The sequence below is a fragment of the Apteryx rowi genome, unplaced genomic scaffold (genome assembly GCF_003343035.1).
Source record: "Apteryx rowi isolate R43461 unplaced genomic scaffold, aptRow1 scaffold_199, whole genome shotgun sequence".
NCBI classification, from domain to species: domain Eukaryota; kingdom Metazoa; phylum Chordata; class Aves; order Apterygiformes; family Apterygidae; genus Apteryx; species Apteryx rowi.
In genome coordinates this window covers 314,413-335,257 of record NW_020448296.1, presented here as the reverse complement: position 1 = coordinate 335,257, position 20,845 = coordinate 314,413, and the positions used below count along the sequence as shown (strand labels likewise).

The window sequence follows — 20,845 nt, the reverse complement described above, 5'->3', positions numbered from 1 at the left end:
AGGTCTAAGAGGTTACAACACAGAAAAGTTTACTGACTTGAAAGGATATGTTCATAACAAAATTACTACCAGTTGCCAGATGCAAGACAGCTAATTTTGGTAAATGAAGAAAGTCCCACAAAGTTAGTCATAAGGAGAAATAAATCATGAGAAAGCCTCTCAACAGAATAGTGACAGACTTACATTTATAACAAAATTAAGTAGCTTCTATAACATGGTTATAGACTTTGGAATCTGAGTAATATAACTGTATAGGTAAGGAATAAAAACAGACCTTTCAAAGGTAGCAATTACTATTTATGAAAAAGATCTGATGATGCAGATCAAAGGGGCAAAACAAAAGCTTTCACAATAACAAGAATTTGAAAAACAATCAAAAGTTACAGTAGACCAAAGAACAGGTAAGTGTCACATAAACAAATGCGAAGTAAGAAATATAAAAAACAGGTCTTGGTGGATTTACAGAAATGATCTTAGACACATAAAATATTGCATATTCAAATGCTATTTTTTGTTTTACTTCTGAATTAAAATGTTCTGGAATCAGCAATATAAACAAATTCTCAATATTCCATTTTTCAGAGCATTTTCTAGGAAATCTTTCCTTTAACAACGTTTAATTTGATCTGTTTTCTAATTATTTACTCATGTATTAAACGCAGGTAGTTACATCTTCTGCTAACTAACTTCTTGAGTTTATGTTCTGAGACTAATTCAGCAGGTCAGAGATATGCAGGAGATTTATGTATTTATCACAGAAATATCTGTCTCACTGTTGAGCCTAACACACTCTATTATTCTAACGGAAGTGGACAGAGAGTCTCAGTTTAGCTTTGGAGCTTCCTAGAAAACTTAAGATGTAAGCATATTTTGCAAAATGTTTTTTCCTGCAAATAGTACCAAAATGGTCAACATTTGAAGTGGAAGCACTGGAAAATCCACTCAACAGACGGAGCGCAAGTATTTACTCAACCTGATTACAGAGATAGCACGCGTGAGTCACCCACCCCAAAGGTTTTGGAAAGGGAACAGCTGGATTATTTATTGTCTTATTTAAGTAAGTAGCACATTTACTGTCAGGACAGAAAAGAAATACTACTGTTGCCCTTTAAAAAATAATACATAATTTATGGAAAGATTCTAGAAAACCCATAAATCATCTATCCTACAAAAGCAAATATGTCATCCCACAATGTGGGAACATTTTAGCATAATTTGCAGTATCATCACAAGATACCCAACGGGGAAAAACTGTTTGCATGGAAACTTCTGCTGGTTCTGTTGCTGTGGTCAGCAATCAGTCTAATGCTTACTTACAATCATCCCTTTTCCATGGAAAGAAAAAAAACAGAAAAACAGAAAAAACAAGTAACATAAAGGTCTCATGTATACATATTTTGCCATCTAGGGTTTCTTCTTTTCTGTATCACACTGGCAGTTGCAGTAATCATTTCAAAGATGGTTTCCGTGAACTGTAAATGATTTGCTTTCTCGCAAGCTGCCAACATTTGTTAATAATCTGCAAAATATAAAATCATCCTCTTTCACCTTTTCCTCTTCATAACCAAAAAGTTAACTTCACTAAATGAGCTGGCAACTGCCAGGTCTGCTACTCCTTTCCACACTGGAAGATACACATTCATTTCTACAAAATTAACCTGTTCCAGCTGCTCAACCTTTACTTTGAATGCCAAACAAGATCTGCAGCAATTACCCATTTCAGCAGCCATGTTCCCTAACATACAGTTTGCTGGGCTGCTTTATGCCCAGAGGCATCAGGAGTGACACAAATACTCCATGAAGCTAAAAAAATTACAACCTGTTTTTCTTAACAGCAGAATATTGGGGTGGGGGGGGGGAATGTGAGGAGCTGCAAGGTCTTCCAATTAAGGCAACCATCTAATTAGTTTCCCCGAAATATAGCTAGAGGGGGAGTTTCTACTTGAGCAAGCACAGGTATAGAAATGATGCTAGCTACCACACACTGTGGAGCTGCAAGAGCAAAACCTACCAGCCAAAAGGTAGCAGCTCATGTATGTCATGAAACTGCACTTTGAGAGATTCTAAGCACAGGCTTACTGCCAAAGCTCGGATCCTGCTCCTCGCCATCCAGCTGATAGCTCCTGCTGCTTGCCTGGTACCAGCACAGACACCCACTCAGCAGCGAATTGCTCAGGGGGAAAAGACTGCAGGGAAAAGATTCACTTTCTCATGGGGTGAGCTCCTCCCTGCACGCCAGGGTTTGTTCCCTAAATCCAGCTCCCTGTGCAGTCAGTGCAGAACACCAGAACGGAAGGTAATTTTCCTCTGCTGTAAGAGTTAGAAACCTTTGGAAGCTTGGGGGAAAAGGAAAAGAGAAAGTATTCGATCCTTGCAGCCATTTTTTATGAAGGTTTCTTTAACTCTTCCCCACCTGGCAGGTGCTGCTTAAAATCACTGTGACAGATGATCATGTAAAATCTTCTAGACTAAATGAAATATTATCATTTCCCTCCACCACCCTCAGCCAGTGTCAGTGGGTTTTGGAATCTGTTTCAATCGCAAATTATAGAAACCAAAACATTTACAATACAACAGACTGTTTGTCAGAACTTAATTGTGATCCCAAATCTATGAGTAACCTCAGCTGCTGCATCCATTTGTACTTACCCTTGGGACAATGGATTAAGAAAAGCTATTATAGTATAATAAATACATAGCCTAAATGGGTTTCTATATCGGAAAGCAAAAATATCTTAAAAGGGTTTTTCTAAACGACCCTAGAACCTCAAACCCATACCACAAATCTGACTCATGTCTTACAGCCTGGGCATACATTCAGGAACTAAAGGGTGAGATTTGCAGGATGTCAGCGTTTCAACTACATCTGCTCTTTGTTTTATTTTTTAACCTCATAGCATTTGGCCAATTTTAAAACTGAATTTTGTGACTAGCACAGGTAAAGAAAATACAGAATTTCTTTGAATTTATTCTAGTACTATTTAAAGCAGTCGATTAATTTGTTGTTGCTAAGTGGCACACATTTGAAGCATGTTCTTCTTTGCTCAGTGACAGATGGAAGGTTATGTAAGACACTTGTCAGCACAACGTCAAAGACTCACTTCAACAAAATGCTCTCTAAAATGAAACATTTTGATGAACATGGAATTCTCAGGAATCCGCATCTTGACTTGGTCTTTCACCGATTTCAAAACACCATCTATTGCAATTTCTGGTTTATATTTTTAATTCTGAATAATTTTTTACTGATACATGTAATTCTTACACTGCTACCTAGGAAACTAATAAAGTAGTCTTGCATGTTTGATCTCAGTTTAGAAATATATGACCTACATATTGAGAAAAACTGCTTTTGTGCGTTCAACTGTCTATCTTGGACTTGAAATCTATGGGCTTGGCCAGCAGCACTACTCCAGTTTCTTGAAAATGCCCCATTTAACTCAAACAAAAGGTGTTGAAGGGAATATGATCAGTAGAACAGTCCAGAAAACCTCTCCATTTTTTCTATGTGTGAAAAAGAGCTTTCTCTCCTATTAAAAAGGTTGCAATGGCTCCTAAACTGATGGACCAAAGAAATCATGCTAGGGTTGCAAGTCTGATGACAACTCAGTTGCAAGGGTGGAGTCACAAGCCYGGAAGTATAAGCAGAAGTGGGATTATGAGCAGAAGAGTTTGGGAACTCGCTTCTTTCTTGGATGGTACTTTCTGACCGTCCAAGCAGTAGGGTATTCTAACAGCTTTTATGGTCACCTGACTATTAAGGGTAACTTGGCTAATGACCACATTTCTGGAATAAGTGATCCATTAACAAGAAATACACTAAAACATTATTTGGATACCTATTAACTAACTACCTCTATTATCATATTTTTATACAAACAATATATATATGTATAATGTATATATACAAATGTTAAATGCAAAGTAACAATCTACTTTTGTAATTGATGGGCGAGTGAAGAGTTAACAGGACTGAAGTTTGTCAATTGATATGCAGAAGAACTGATAGCACCAGAGCTGATGTGCGCAAAGCTGTTGAACAGAGGACTTAACAGTACTAAAGTCGTCTACCAACCGATATGCGCAAGGATTGATATGTATAAGGCTGCGGAATGGCAGCATTAACAAGACTGGAGAAGTGAAGTCTGCCACCTGGAACCTGCACGGACCCCCGGGGAGGGGAGAAGCGATACGGAGGTGTTGTGGTCTTGCCTCGCCAGCAGGGTCCTCCCRAGCAGACAAACAGACAGTCCTGTGATTGCGAAACTTGCTAAAAGTCAGCAAAAGCAGTGTTTGCCCAGAGCCCCAGCCGTATAAAAAGAGACTTGGGAGCTAGGAGAGTTTGAGCAGGGACGGGAACGTGACCTGACCATCCTCTCCGGCTGGACCGTGAGTATTCCCCCCCACCCCTCCCCTTTTCCTGGGACGCTGGGTTAAGGTAACTCCTCGAGGTTGAGAGCCCTCTCACTAGGAGAGGGAACAAGCTAGCTTTCAAGTGGGGATAAGCAGTCCTTCCAATTAATAACGCAGTAATCGACGGTTTCAGGTTATCCTTTCTAAATTAGTAACTGAGGGTTTTGTGTTATCCTTCCTAAATTAGTAATCGCATTATTTTAATGGATGTTACTAATCCAAGAACTTGTGTGAGGAAATAAACATCTTTTTTATTATTATTATATTACTGTCTCAGTCGTTGCTATCGAACCTTCATAGCATGACAGCGTGACAGTAATTAACTATTTTTCCATTAGAATCTTTAACATGAAATGAAACGAAACCAGAAAAGCAAGAAAGGAACAAGGGAAGTTTCATTTCTGCTCATGCACTTCATTAGAATCTGCAGGTTTACCTTTTTCATACAGGTCACGTTGAAATATATCCAGACAGACTGACAGAATCAAATTTTTACATTAGAAAGGACAGAAATGAAAGAGGACATGATTTAAATGAACAGTTTAAAGAAGATAAACTGGAAGYCTTACATGTCTTCTGCCAAGAACTTTGGTTAATTTAAAGTCATACTGTGGATAATGAAACTTTGGACAAGTGCTTGAAGAACTCCAACTTACACTGCAACTGAAGATGTACACGATTATAAAAATTTACAAAATTTTAATTAATTTGTTAATCTTGATGCTTCAGGGTGTAAGCCAATCTAAAAATTTTTGAGATGAGTCAATCCTAATGCGACAGATACATTTGCCTACTGGATACGACTTATATTTTATGCTGGCCAACATCACATGCCATCTTTTAGCACCACCTTTGCCAGTTGCAATGTTTATCACCCACAGCGCACACATGAATGGTTCGCTCTGATACAGGCCAGCATCGGCACTTACTGGCACCACGCAGCCATTAAGTGCGAGCAGAGCATTAACTCCAGGGGGAGGTAAGACTGGGCAGTAAAAGGAAGCTGAGGGAGGACTAGGGGCGATTATCCCCTCAATAAACCAGATTAGACCTGGAAGAGGAGCACAAGCCCACAATTTGGATGGTAGAACCAGATAGATTCCACGTCTGATCCAGAATAGCATTTTCTGCACTCCTATGTGTGCACAGTCTCTCCCTGTCTCTCATAGTCACACTTGCTGCCACCTGTGAGCAACGGCAAAGACTTTTTCCAGATACTCCACACAAGGAACGTTTGCTTTATCTCATGGACTTCGCTTATTTGCACCCACAGTTCTGTCTACAGCTAGGTGCAAAATAAAGGTGATCTCAAAGTCTTTTGGATCATCCTGAAAAAGACATGTCTTTTCTTTTAGATGGGGTCCATTTTTAGCAGGTATTTAAATGGTCTTCCCCTCACACACACACACACATGCATTTCCTCCATCTTCTCCATTCTTTTTTCCCCGCATACAGAAAACAAAGGAGAGGTTTCCTTCTGGTGGAAATTTCTTATTGCAATTATAAAAGGTCACTGTGTGAGATGAGAGACAAGTTGTACTCCGTTTTTGCCAGCAGCTGTAAGTGCCTGAACAGTAGGATACAGAGTTAGGAAGACCTGGCCCATCCAAAGACCACTTCTGGATAATGGCAGGTGGTATCCAGGGTGGATCAGCAGCAAGGGCACCTTTCACAGAGCTGCCTGAATGGCATATGGAGGCTGTCAGCTGAAAAAACATCCCAGTAAACCTGCTAGGAAAACTCCACCTTGCAAAAAGATGCAAAGGTAGGTCAGATTAGTCAACTGAATTTCAACCCTACTTCTGGAGCAGCTGCTGCTGTTCTTCCACAGAAATACATATTTTTAGCACTGTTACAATTTTTTTTTTTTACTTTTTTACTGTTGCACTAGTAGTATCACACCTTTCTCATCTTTGGCTTGAGTTCTGTCCTGTGCATCTGCTGCAGTAAGCATCTCATTCTCTCTAAGAACAGAAGTGTCTCCCTGTCAGCACGTCATCTTTATTGCTTGTCTCTGACATTTCATACACAGAGAATTAGATTAGAAAAAAAATCAGCATGGCATCAAGTATGTGACAGAGTGCCTAAAACATTTTACTTGACATCCATTGAGATGACCTGAACAGCTCACTCATTGCTTCATCATTTCTGAGTAATGCACTCACCCAAATGCACGCCAGTAAAACCCTTTCTGAAACTACACTCTATTTATTATATGACAGTGATGTTCACATGATAGGCTGGAGAGCACAGGACTATTTAGCAGATATGTTAGTAACTATATTTATTCCAAACTTATAGGCCTATACCTCCTGCCTCCTGATCTGTAATTTGCCGTAATTTTCCAAATCTTCACAAGTTCTTATAGTGCCACATTGAAAATAGCATCACAGCAATATTTTTCTGCCTCTTTTACAGTAGACTTCTCTGCTAAACCTGTTCTGGGCTATAGTCTGAGGTTGGCCAGCTCTGGTTCACTGTTAGGGAGTGAATTTCTACAGACAAACATCCTCTCCTGCTACAGTGAAGCTGGCAGTTCTAGCGCCTACTGAGCAAAGAGTATGAGTTTCATTTATCTGGGAAATAGATACCCTGATACCATACAGTGGCCCTGGAAGAAGGCCAAGAAATTTCAAAGAAATTTTTATTCACACCAAAGTTATTTTTAGAGGATTTTGTTTTCCTTTCTAGAGTTTTTTTTAATTTCATTTTGATCTCCCCAGCACAATTGTGCCTAGATCTGGGGGCTTCCAAAGGAAGCTCTCCAAGTAAGGTGGTCAGTTTCTGAAGTAATCCACCACTTTAACACTCCTGGCATCTTCAGTGTCACCAACATGGCATTACACAGCATAAGACTCTTTTATTGGAGGTGATGTATATACCCTGTTTGATTCTTTCCACTTCTCTGCCAATGCAATCACCACAAATTCATGATGACAAAATGCCCTTAATAAAGTGTTATGTGTTTCTCTCCCTAATACCCAAACTTATGTGAGAATACAAGAGAAAAAATAAAAGGATTTTATTCACTTCCATTGTATTTGACCATATTACTCATGAATTAAGATTCTTGTATGCATTTGAAGCATAAAAGAACATATAACCACAATTTTTTTGGCACAAACCTAATACAACCACACGAGTCCAACTTGCCTCAAATATAAACTACAGAGGTCATTTTAAAATAGTATGGCAAGATTTATAGTATTCCACCTTGTATTTTCTTCATATCTATTTTTTCCTATATACTCTACATTATTTTCAAGCATTAAATAGCTTCTGAATCTATAATTGAATACAGGCAATAAGTAAGGAACAAGTACGTCCCAAAACCAAAGTATACTTATTCCAGAAGCTGCTTGTAAGACAACTAAGTTTCTTGGTTACTTCTTGCATGCATACTGGGGGACTGATTGAGAGCAAAATCATATCAAATGATCAAGATTATGGCCTTTGTAAGTTCAGTGATAAAAGTCCCATTGATTTCAGTAGGGCCAGAATTCCATCCAGAAGGATTACTTCCTTTGACCTAAATGTGCTTTGAATCAATCACTAATAGCCTTTGAGAGGCAAGCAATTTCTTTCATTTGGGATTAACTCACAGTATGCTCTACGGTGTGATCAGACGTTGTTTTTTTCAGTGTCCAATCACAAGATGATTAAATAATTTGTAAGTTCAAAACACCTCATTAATTTTTAATAAAAGCCTGAGAAGTTGTTTTTAACAGTTATTTTTAAATAAAAATATATAATATTTTACTTCAATATTGACTAATAATAGAGATGGCTTATAACTGCTCTTTGTGCTCAAAATGCTTAAGAACTACTGAAAATGTATACTGCCTCTTTGAGCAGGAAGAGGGCTCCAGAGGGTCTTGTATTTGATCCTCAGTATGGATGTTGTAATAGTTGTTAGTTGAGGTGTTTCTGGCAAAGGTTCTTCAATTTGTATATCCAATGGTTAGACCACTAAGGAGCAGTCAAAAGCCAAGCTGTGAAATTAATGATGTCAAGGTTCAGGAAACAGATCTAGCACTGAGACACTGTATCCTGCCTGGGCTCTGTACCAGCCGCAGTGGATGCAGCTGAATCATAACATAGGCACTTCAGAAAACAAGTGGCTCTTTAGCCATGCTGACACTGTCATAATTATCCCTGTATGATCCTGCTTCAGTTTAAAAATTGCTTTCAGGTTGAGTAGAACTGGAGGAAACATGTACATGAAACTTGGCTCAAATGCAGCAGAAAAACATCTCTGAAGAATTGTCCCCCTTGGAAGGATGCATCTCTATGAGGTTTCTGAGCAGAAGGAAAGCAAACGCCAGTCCCTTATGCCTCTGGTTTGAGTCTTCCACCAGTGTGAAGATAACAGCTCTCTTGTGCTGGTCTGGGGCTCATCTGACCCTTGACGAGATGATTCAGCTCATTAACCTGACAGGAAATAATCGCTCTTTTTTGCTTTTGCTGTGTTTGTTTTCTAGAACCAGAGCAAGGAAAACTGGGGGAGTTTGTGCGTGGGTAGGTGGAACAGCACTGCCTCTTGCAGCAGCAGAATTGTTGGATCAACCCAAAAAATCGTACCCTGCTTTTCAAGGGTACTCTGGATCTTGAATTACAAAAAAGTAAAAAATCCTTCAGGGATTATAGTAAAAAAAATATATATATGAAAATGTCATTACCTGAGAGATTGGCTTTGGGGAGAAACCAGCTTAAGACGTATCTTTCCCTTCCTGCCCTCTCCCCCACCTACTGGTTTCCCAATTTAAAAAACTCCCTCCCTGTGTTAATACAATTGCTTATAGAGCTTTTCTGCAGACTAGATCATTGAAACAATCTTAATTAAAAATAATCCTCCCCTCCACCTCCCAAAGTTATTCTTCACCCAGATTATTTAATTGAAGTGGTTCATAGGATGCCCTTTCAATCAACAGTAACAACCAAGGAGGCAGTGAACTTAAGCATGATGACCTAAAGACGGATTTTTTTATTTTTATTTTTTTTTAATTTGGCTCTGCTGTGAAGTCTGTGTGACAGCCTAACAAGCCAATCGTACATCAAAGGTAATGAAAGCTGCTGACTGGGGACAAAATACAAGCAAGGAGAATCTCAGATAATTCTCAGACAAAAACAAGGTGCGAGAAGGAACTGAAGGCAGGCAAATTTCTGACACATTACAACACTGCTGAAACAATAGACAAGTTTTCCATCTCAAACACACTGCATACTCACATGCCTTGTGCGAGCCCTCTGAGAAAAAATCCCATCTTCCTCCCAAATATACCAGTCACAATTAATAACAATTTCAATGAGACATCCAAAAATGGTTACAGGCCAAAAAAGAAAACTCCATCTGTAGAACTCCTTGAACACTGTAGCTAATTTTCTCAAGCATCTGGCATCCAGTACTGTCACATAATAACAAGTTTAAAAGCAGAAAACCTTCTCTGACTGCTTACCTCTTTTGCACTTTTAATTTTGGCCAAGAAAGTGTACAATTCCATCGTTTCAGCAAACAGAGCCCGACATACTGCTTGATAGTGGTTCGGTGCCTCTGATCGGGTTGGCAGATGGGCAGCACATAGCTAGAGAGAAAAATAAATATCAATATGAAAACAATGCCCCATTGATTTAATTAATGCTACAGAACATGAAATAACATCAAAGGGAACACAACTGGATATTTAAGGCACAGAAATCCATGAGAGTTATTTAAATTTAGGCAGAAATTGGGATGTATTTCCTAATTCTTCTGCTACCTTTTATTTTACAAGTAGAGTTCTTTCCACAAACAGTAGGGAGACTGGTTGACATTCAAAGGAATACGACCACTTCCTGGAAAACTCTGAAAACCAAGGCATCGCCTTTTCATTAAAAAAGCACCTGGCATAATTGTCAAGGGGAGAAAAAAAAAACAATCTTGCAGTACCAAATTTTGGAAAAAAAGTACATAATAATTAAATACACTTTAACACTGTAACTGTTGCTAACCTTTCTATGAATGTGGAAAAGACCTTTATCTCTACCAACTTACGAAAGGACGGAAGGTATAGCAAGGAAAAAAGTGTAACAGTCAAGCCGAAATGCCAGTTTAATATATTTCAGACGATACAAAGTTTTCAAAAATCAGCAAGAGCTGTGAAATAATGCAGGCTTATTGCATTGGACATTCACAAACATTTCCAGACACAAGCACAGCTGATTTAAAGAAACATTATAAGACTAAGATAGATCCATTCATTTACAGTAACTGCAAAACATGCTAAAAGTCTACTTAAATCACTCACAATCGTTCGTAACTACTGTTAAGAAATCCGAAACATGCTGGGAGAATAATTTTGTCCTGAGATATGGAGGATTCACAGGGTATCATAGGCTTACAACATGGAAAAAGGCATCTTCCCTGAGACTGGGAGTCAGAGATTGTTTCTACCCTAGCAATGTCAACTAATGGCAAGTCCAACCTCAAATCAACCAACCTAACTTCGAGGTGTCTCAATTTTGTATCTCTAAAATGGAATTTTACACAGAATTACTTAGTCCTATACCCTGCTTTTAAGGTCCTGATCATATGGTATTCATAACATCATGACAATTGCTACTTAAGCAAACCCAAGTTTTGCCTGAGTGAGGACTGCAATAAAGTCCAGCCTTGCATTTAGAAAAAGATATGCAGAGCCCATCCCCTACGAGAAAAGCCTCACTGAAGCCAGCCTTTGCATTACATTTCAGATAGAGACTCTGAATGGTATGAGCAACATTTAACTTTATGAACAGCACTATTTTACCAGAATAGCTCAACAATGATGTAAATAGTTGTAATATCTTTTTGTTACACTTCCACCATGTCAAATCTATCACCTATAAGCCTGAGTTCCTACAGTATTCTTCACAGAAATCTTTGCAGGAAATGGACAAAACAATAATGTCTATAATTTGTTCATTAAAAACTGTTAAATCAAAAAAGCCCAACACACAAACTAAAACACCCATATCATTATCATACTGGCATATACATTAAAATAAAATCTTAACCCCGGCTTTAAAGTTTGTCTTGTTACTGTGGTTTTTATAATAGCTATTTATTATAGAGCTAAAACTAAAACCGAATCAAAACCTGAGGAAACGGGTGGCTACGTTCAGAAGACCTCCAGGACCAAAGCTTTTGAGACAAAAGCCTCTTTAGGAGAAGAGCCCTTAATTAGCCTGCTGGCATATTTGTCTAAATCTCTCCCGTACTGCAGTGAACATTGTGGTTACCATGGGCCATGCTATGTGCGAGGCTCAGGCTGCACTTTCCTTTTGGTTTAAACTTGATTTCAATCCATGCTGCCACCAAAAGGGGTGGTGCTGTGGCCCCCACTGCATGCTCCCACTGACGCACTTGTGCTGGCACCGGAGTTTGTGCCATAGCTCAGATAGGATTATTCATCTAGACAAAAATTAACCCAGTGAAGGAAGGGGAGAAGGAGATGCTTATTTTTCACGGCATGGACACAGGAGTAGTGGTGCAGGCAAAAAGGAGTGATGGGAACATGCCACCAGAACGGGGAGAGAGCGGGAAAGGGAGGAAGGGCACAACGGTTTCTTTTGGTTGCAGTCCCATTTAGATTGGCTTGAGCTGGTTGACAAAGCACTTTCTACGATTAAAACCTGATTGTTACCTTTAATTTATTCCAATTAGTATAAGAATACAGAGTTCAATATTCAGATTTGGTCAACTTCTTTGATAAATTTCCACACGTGCTCTCTGGACTCTTGCAAGATCCTTTTCTGGCTATTGCAAGCATTTTTCTTGTAGCCTTTCACTCTACTTAGCTCAATCACCTCAATTTAAAATCACCTTGCCCTGCCTTTTGTTCTCCCTTTGGCACATTTCTGACCCACAGAAAACTTAGAACAAGATAGTCAATGTCAAAACTGAGACAGAATGACTCAGTTATAAATGTGAAATTTAGCATCGCTACCCTTACTTCCAGCCGGTACTATTTGTCCCTCTCCTTCAAAATAAAGAAAAGAAAGAAAACTAAGCATAACTTCCCAACGCCAACTGTGTAACTTTCAAAATCTAAAAGTGGTTTTGGTCTTTTTTGGAAAGTAATGCTGGCAAGTTCACAGAACTGCCTTTGGTTCATCACTTGCAAATTTTATGCTGCTTTATGATGACGGTCACAATTTTTTCATACCCTTCAAATTTATTTCTGTGTAGTCACAATGACAAAGTCAACAGATTTTTTTTTTTTTTTTTTAGCAAATCATACTGTCTCCTTTACAGGTAGAGGCAGGAAAAAAAATGAAACAGATGGTTATCTAATGTGTGCTATAGTGACAAGGCATACCACAAAAACAGAAGCTACTAAACATTTCTCTTGACTTAATGAAAAAAGTCAGAATTATACTACATTTAAATTGACCAAATACTGAATATGGTTGATTTGTGTTCTTTTCTCTCAATAACTAATCATGTCCTTACCTGCCTCACTATGTTTTCAGTAGGTTATTTCTGGCAATTAATTACAGCACAGATAAAAAGGGTTCACTCTATAATATGCCACTTGCAGGAATAATAATAAGTATAGGAATAATAGCAACAGCAGTTTCAAAAAGGTCCTAAAATGGTGCAAGTCTTCATAGCCAAGAATAAAAATTTATTATTATTCGTATTATACACAGGTTTTTAAGAGTGCCTTTTTTCTTTATTTAGAAGCATGTTAATTAGAGACAATTTGCATCAAATATTCAGAAAGTTAATGAAATGCATCACTGGCAAGTTCAAGCAGGGGATGGATGTAATCTTGATTTTATTATTGAACACAAAATAAAGCAAAAAAAAAATGTCTGCTACTAAACCTAGTTGAAAAGTAACCACATAAAAAGTCATCTATTTGGTTTGTAGAACGTTAGAATGTAAATATTTGAAGAGGGTCAGTAGCTCCTCCTAACTTACATGTTCTGAAAAAAATCAATCTCTGAGTGTTCTCATGTCATGAAGATGCATTAGATACAGAAAACCTTGTGGTAACATACGGTTAAGTGATTTAGCATAAATTTTTGGATTGGGGAAGGTACGCCTGAAGAAAAAGGAAAATGCAAATAAGATAGACTGAATATTTTCCCCTCATTAGAGTCTATTGTACTTGCATGTTGTTCAGAAAACCTGGCAATCCATAACCTCTATTTGAAAAAATAATGTAAAATCTGGACAAGCAAGGCATAGCAAGTATGAAACATCACTTCTACCTTGAGTTCAGGATATTCATCCTTAAAAAAAATTTAAAAGCCACATCTTTAATTTTATGCTAGTAGTGTTTCAAAAGCTATGTTACTGTAAAATAACACAGAAATCGCACAGTCAGAATGTTTTAATGATTGTGATATGAAAACACAGCTACTTCATGAATTCCTCCTCTTACTATGTCATAGCAGTCATGGTGCAAGAAGGATTTAAATCAGATCTTCAGTATTTTCCAGCCATTCAGAGTTCATCAAGGAAAGGCAGCTTCTGCATGCGGTTTATTCTGCCACTTGCCATTTCATCCCTCATGATACAATTCAGAAGTATCCTAAGGGGAACGAACACTAACAGTGCCCAGAGCTTAGTACAAGGGCTGTTTGTTCCCTTTCCAGGAAGCCTATCAAAAGGTATGGTTGAAAACAAATTATGTGGTCTTTGCAAAATGGTAGAATATCAAAAATATTATCAACTACTGAAGTTTTAGAGATAACTTGATCTGTAAGCTATTCCATTCGTAATCACTGTGAAGATTTTTTTTCTTTTTTTTTTTTTTACTGAGCCTATCCAAAAGCCAGCTTGACCCAAAGCATTCAGTCTTTGCTTAGATCACTAAGAAGATTAGAGACTGTTTCCAATCCACATTCAGGGTTCACACACAAAAAAAAGGCATTATGTAAATACTGTAGCCTCGTCAGAGCCTCTCTCCAAATTCATTCCTAATTGACTAGGAAACAGAGTGCATCAAGCCAAACCAGTGTTAACAGAAATCACAATTTAACAATCAGAAGAGATCAAACAACGTTTCTGGATCTGTTTGAATACATTCCATCAAGGACTACATAAAATTACAGTAAATACTCACAACTGACTCACCTGCTGAAATGCAGCTAAGTTCTGCAAAACTTTTTTTTTTCTTTTTTGCTAAATAAATACTGGAAAACCTCACCAAAACACCTGGCCTATTGGAGTTCAGATTTCAAAAGACAAAAAGTGTTTCCACTTGTAATCATCTTGGGCAGAGTGCCTGTATGAACGTGCCACAGACTATAAAAGGATTTCTTTTTCCCATGGGACACAAAGGCAAGCTATCGATATTATGCAAAATGTACTACCAGTCTGCAAATGCCAGGCTTGTTAAGTGTTGTTAAAGTTTTGGAGTATTAACATATACTTAAAAGTTGTACTTATATCTTAACCAACAAGAAGAAATTACTTTCAAACACTGAGCACACAACCAGGCTGGTTTTCAGCCTCATGCCATGCACTGTGGCACAGCCACGTGTTCAAAGAACAAAACTCAGCTTGATTCAGCTTTGACTTCCCAAGTCAAAGTCATTTTCTGAAAGATTTTATCTCTGTGCAGATAAGCTAAACCTTGTGATTGGTTTTGGTTTTTTTAATCTTTTTTTTTTTTTAATTCCTATGGATGTGAACTTCAAGGAGCCATCTGCCTGACCAGCAAAAGCAAACAATCTCACCAAGACAATACTAGTGTATCCGTAAAACTGAACCTAGCCTTTTGTTTAGCTTAGCCTTTATTATCGAGAATATTTGGTCACACTAAACCTAAGGGATGGACTGTTTGGAGGAATAAGACGCATTTTTGCAGGAGCTTGGAAGACATTTCTGTCTGCTGGGAGCACTCTTGTGCATAGCACAAGGGTGTTGTGCACAGTGCAGGTTTTGAGGCACTTCCACAGTATCTGGAACCAGCTCGCCTCCTCGCATACCTCAAGGAAAAGGTCATTTCTGTGCAAACTGAGGCAAACTGCGTTGTTTGCCAACCTACCTTGTTATGTAACTGTTCCCTAGCAAGCTCGTGAGGCCCTCCCCTGGCTCCGGGAGGTCTTGGATTTGTTGTTTGGATCAGGTTTTCCATTGCTTTGAGGTGGACAACAGAAGAACTATGTAGTTCTTAACATGCTTACGTACATAGGATCAGAATTTAGTAGTTTATATATTCCTCCCCACAAAATGGCATAACAAATACATTTTTACCTTACCAATTTTCCTTTCTAATAAGAAAAATTATATGCAGAAGCAAAGGTATTGCATTTAAAACTAACTGGTACGAATTAATGAAATCTTTCTAGATTTCTTCTTCCAGAACTGCAAGCAGCAGAAGAAATGTAGTAAACCCAGAGCTGCAAACGGGAATTAGATGACTTGAGGACTGACAACAGTGCTTTGGATTCTAGATCTTTAAAGAAGTGTCCAGTTGTTTGTATCAAAAAATCATCAACATTACCTATGCTCTGCTTTGCAAACTCAGAAGGGTCCAAGGACTAAAGACTTTGAGCCAATTACTTACATACGTGCTTAAGTGTCAAACAGGGATGGACTAACAAATGTTTGCACATGCTCTCCTGAATCAAAACTTAAGCCAGTGAGGAAATAAAACTGAAAGACTCATGTGTGCAGACTGGGCTTGGGAAAGGCTGCAGTGCCATTTCATACGCCAACACTGCTGTGCCATTTCACACACTGCACTTGTTTTTAGAAACAAGAGGCAGAACTCAAGCAGGGCACCATTTCTCATGAGGAAACTGGTGCACAGAAAAGAGCTCACCTTGACTGTTTTCTCCTAATCAGAATCTCTGTCCTGATACCAGTTCTTCCAAGTACTGATTGTCTTGAGACGCTGAGCACTGTGACCCATTTCCATTTTTAAAAATCTTACATTTCACCACTACTTGGAAACTGTTAACTCTTAACTGTTTTTCCATAACATCAGACTGAATTTAAGCAATGATGAGAATCTTGATAAAATTTCAATAGACAGCAATTGCAAGGCTAACACTACACTGAACCGTCTCATTTATAAACTTGAACCTATTCCAACTCCAGAAACAAATTAAAGGTGAAGATGATTTTTATTCTGTTACATTTATATGATACTACCTGTAGGAAAAAAAAGCTTTACAAATATTCAACACTGTTACTAATGCTCTTGAAAGCATTTAAAACTTACGTGGGAGTTAATAAAGGGAAATCACACTACAGTATGCCTTACAGACTACATTTCAATTTTTAAGCCCAATACTGTATTTTTCATGTTCAGTGGAACCTATTATTAATCTTTATTAGCTCTCTAGGTATAGAATGAAGAGGACTTTGACTATCAAAACATGGTCCTCAAATGGAGGTTAACCTACGTTTTTGTGAGATGATGCTACTTCCAATGAGCATTTTGGCAAGATTAATTTTTACATGACTAATTTTATGTGCTAGTGCACACTTCCTGACAAAGCTGTGTTCATATAAATTCTCATTTCTTCTTGAAAACTGCTTAGCTATTATTACATCTCAAACACATCACCCAGCATACAGTTGTTGTTTGAAATATGTGTTTATGTGTACTGTTACAATGCCTTTAAGGAATGTCTCTGTACTAACAACATTCTTCTTCCCAAAAGAGCTTGTTTCAAAAGAGCCAATTAAGTGAAAACCAAGTCTGCATTCTTTCTTAGTTTCACTGGGAAACTGTGCTCCCTCCTTTCTGAGCAGAATAATGGAGGAATTAATAATTACATATATGCAGTAAGCTCAATTTGCTAGCTCTGTTTCTCTGAATAGTCAGTGGAACATTGATGGGATTATTCCTGAGCAAGGGCCAAACCCTACAGATTATATTTTTCCAATTCTTTTATATGAAACAGCAAACCCTGCAAAAGGTAAGAAAATCACTAGTTAGCCTGTCGGCAGCCACCATTTTCTAAAGCTTTCTGCTTCCCAGCAAGGCAACAGCTCTGCGTACATTCAGCAGCTCTCGTCGGCTAAGCTCGCTCACCTGCAAGCCGCGCAGGAGCCGCAGAGTGAGGACGGGACAGAGGCGCTTGGGTAAGAAAGCTAGCTCCAGAGTGGAGTAGAGGTGTAGATGGGGAAACACGATAAAACTGGGTAATTAAAGGAGAAGGGGAGTGTCAGGATATATTAACAGGGTTACCTGCACGGTTGTTTCACTAACAGCTCTTTACGCCGTGGAACCACCCTTTGCGTTATTTAATAACATCGACCCAAACAACTGATAGCAGGAGCTGCTCCCCTGCAAAATGATTTTGTATGGGTGTCAGCAACGCTCCCCAGGCCCTCCTTACGCGGGCGGGCGCTCCCTTCCTGGGACGACGACTTCTGCTCCGGGGAGCAGAGCGCAGAGCTGGGCTGGCACCGGGATGCTTCGCGGACACAGCGGAGCGAGGGGAGCAGGGSCACTCTCCTCCTTTCTCCCTGGCTCCCACCCCTCCCTAGGAGGGCATGAAGCAGCCCATACACTCAGGGTCCTGCTGAAGCACAGGACAGCATCTCTGGAAAAACAGTAGAAAATAAAGAAGTCTGCAAATGGAGTAAAAGAGAAAACAACTTTACCAAAAGGCGACAGAAAATGGCCAGGAAGGATTCTCAAATCAGAACCTAAATATAGCTGATATGTACAGAAGGGGAGGGGGAGAATAATGCTAAAGAGAGGCAGTTTCTATATCATTTTTTTAATAATCCCTATTAAGCTCATTACTAAACAGTTCAGATGCTTGGAAACTTACTAAATGAGAGACAATATAATAATTTAAGGCAGTTTTATTCATGAGCCACTTAAAATCCAATTAAAACATATCACCTAAAATAAAAACATGCGCTTTCCTTGGCAGCAATTTACAGTTCACATATAGAACTTTAAAATGCATTTGTGTGGGTAGTTTGTTTATTTTTTTTAATGTGAAGTGCTGAAACTTCTCTCAGTAGACATAATAATAATTTGCTTTTATGTTCTGTCCTGAAGCATGACTTTTCATTCCTATCCAAAAGAAGAGATTTCCAGCTGCATAACCAAACAAACTGCATTAGTAAACATAACAAGCTTTTAAACTTCACTCCCAATGAATAAATCCAGCAATGTCTAACCAGTCCCATTTTGCTGTCATTAGACCTCCACATATGGAAACCTACTCATTCATGCATGCTGTATTCTTATTTATAGCACCTTTGTCAGGGAAATTAAATCTAGAAACTCTCATTGCACTAAAGAGACCTACAGAAAAAAACTTTTCTCTTTTTTTTTAAAGAAAGTATACTTTAAATTTTTTTCTTAAAATTTATAGCCACTGAATCCACACTGCAATTATTTTATAAAACAAATCAGCTACAAATATGTTAATACTTGAAACATTTGTGACTAAGATAAATATGAATCAAACTATCTGACTGACAATTTATAGCATCGCTATTAAAAATAAAATATAATAATTCTGACTCAAACATATACCCTTGCTTATTGAAGCAGAACAGATATCCAGCATGCCAGAATCTAAGAGGTGCTGCTTTCTCCTCGATTCCCCGTGCTCCAAGAGGGGAGAGCTTTTTTGTCCATTTCCTCCATTCACACCCTATTCCTGGAAATTGTCTCCAAATACGGTAATTACTAGAAATTGAATTATCTGGAGTGAGCGGCTTTGACATACGCCCGGCGCACAGGTGGGATTAACCACCTGTAGGGAGTGCAGATGGTGTTTAGCCCGGCCTGCCTGCTCAGAGAGTGGAGGGAAGGATGGCTTTGCGGCTTTTTGTTGGCTCCGCACCTATTGTGCTAACAGCAGCAGCAGCAGCAGGAATAAACCCCCCCACTCTGACAAGCACTCCGAGCCACTTCCTACCTCCCGCATGGTGCTGAGGCCGTCGACACTGCGGGGACTACAGCCACTCTAAGGGCCGTACCACAGCAGCTGCTTCGCAGACCGCGTTGCATGTACTCCCTCGTTCTTGCAAAACTAAGAGTTACCATCTCTGTTTCGCAGATGGGGAACTGATGGCAATACAAAGACCACCGAACCAGCCAGGAAGCTTTTCTGATTAAGAAAATCACTAACAAACTTTGGATCGAGGCCATGGCTATCCAAATCATTCACAAAGCTACGGCATATTTTTCCATTGTATCCCTGCTTTGTTGGCCCATTTGCACTTCTATTTGCTACAAAGATTTCAGTGTTCATATGAAATTGTAAAATGGACAGTCGTAGTGAATTATCATACATCTTGCAGTAACTGGCATTTTACCTGAAATCTTAGGTCCCAAAGTGGCAGGAATACATACAAAATTTAATGTTCATTATTTCCTGTGGAGAGTATAAGGACAACCTAAAAGCTAATCTCTTGCTCCAAACTTAAAATATAATAATTTTATTTTAACATCATGTCTTGTGGGTAATAGGAATGACTCTTTGTTTCTAACTGTTCTGGATGAACAATATAGAACTGAACACAAGAAAAGAGCCTAAAGACAGAGAGCAAGAGAATCCTTTCCTGCCAATAATCTGAATTCAAAAACATTTCTGCATCCTCCCTAGGGTTTGGCAGTTCTTTCTAATAGCTGGCTTGCTTATTTCTAAGCGAGTCGGTTGTAGATGGAGGCAAAGCCACACACCTTGGCCCACCCGTGCTTGCAACAACAAGGAAAGTTTGTTACGTTTTCAAAAAGAGCTACTTGCACTTTGAAATGCTGAGCATTCTTTTCAAACTGAAATTCTTTTGCATACTCATAAAAACAAGTTCACTGCAAAAGAGAAACATAATTTAAAGTATTTGATAAGTCTTCCCAGCTCTTACTACTTTGTTTTTAATTCAGATAAAATATTTTTGCACATTACTTCAACCACATCAAAATCAGTGAAGGAGGAGGAGGAGGCTTATAGAACCAAATATGTTTTGCAGTAAAAGGAATATGTCCTTGACAGAGAAAATAATGAAGAAAAAAAAGTATGTGCAGAAAAAAAACAGCTAACAACCATCTCTTCATCAAAATCTTATTATCTGAAGGGAAAAAGAGAAAATGGAGAGGGGCTAATCACTTTCCCTTTCTCCAGCAAACCTCTGCATGAGTGCTTCTTTTTTAAACAGAGCTCTTAAAATAATTAAACTATTTCGTGCCAAGTATTCCACAGACCTGCCCCGTAGATAATTATTTACCAGTTCTCAGTTACATATCAGGAAAGATGCATCTCTGCAAGTGAGGCAGGAACTCCCAGCTCAATTGTTCAAGTTCAAAGCCTGTTTTAAAACCACTGGCATTTGCAGAGGCATCTACTACATGTCCACTGAAATAGATGCCTTTTCATGATAGATTTACCAATGCCTCCCAGAGCAGACATATAAAAAGGAATTAACTCTCTGAAAGGTAATTAATACTGTAGCGACCTCAATCAATGGCGAGTA

General features: G+C 38.7%; 1 protein-coding gene across 5 annotated transcripts in view; it reads right to left on the bottom strand.

The window, feature by feature from the left end:
* The window catches only part of SPIRE1 (spire type actin nucleation factor 1), a 137,197-nt gene that overhangs the window by 45,911 nt on the left and 70,441 nt on the right, over positions 1-20,845 (bottom strand). For all 5 annotated transcript variants that reach the window (XR_003253028.1, XM_026063035.1, XM_026063033.1 and 2 more), the window contains one exon: positions 9,870-9,995. Coding sequence is in view for 4 of the 5 variants with exons in the window: in XM_026063035.1 (XP_025918820.1) it covers positions 9,870-9,995 (126 nt within the window). In the remaining variant the exon portion in view is untranslated. The remainder of the gene's footprint in view (positions 1-9,869; positions 9,996-20,845) is intronic.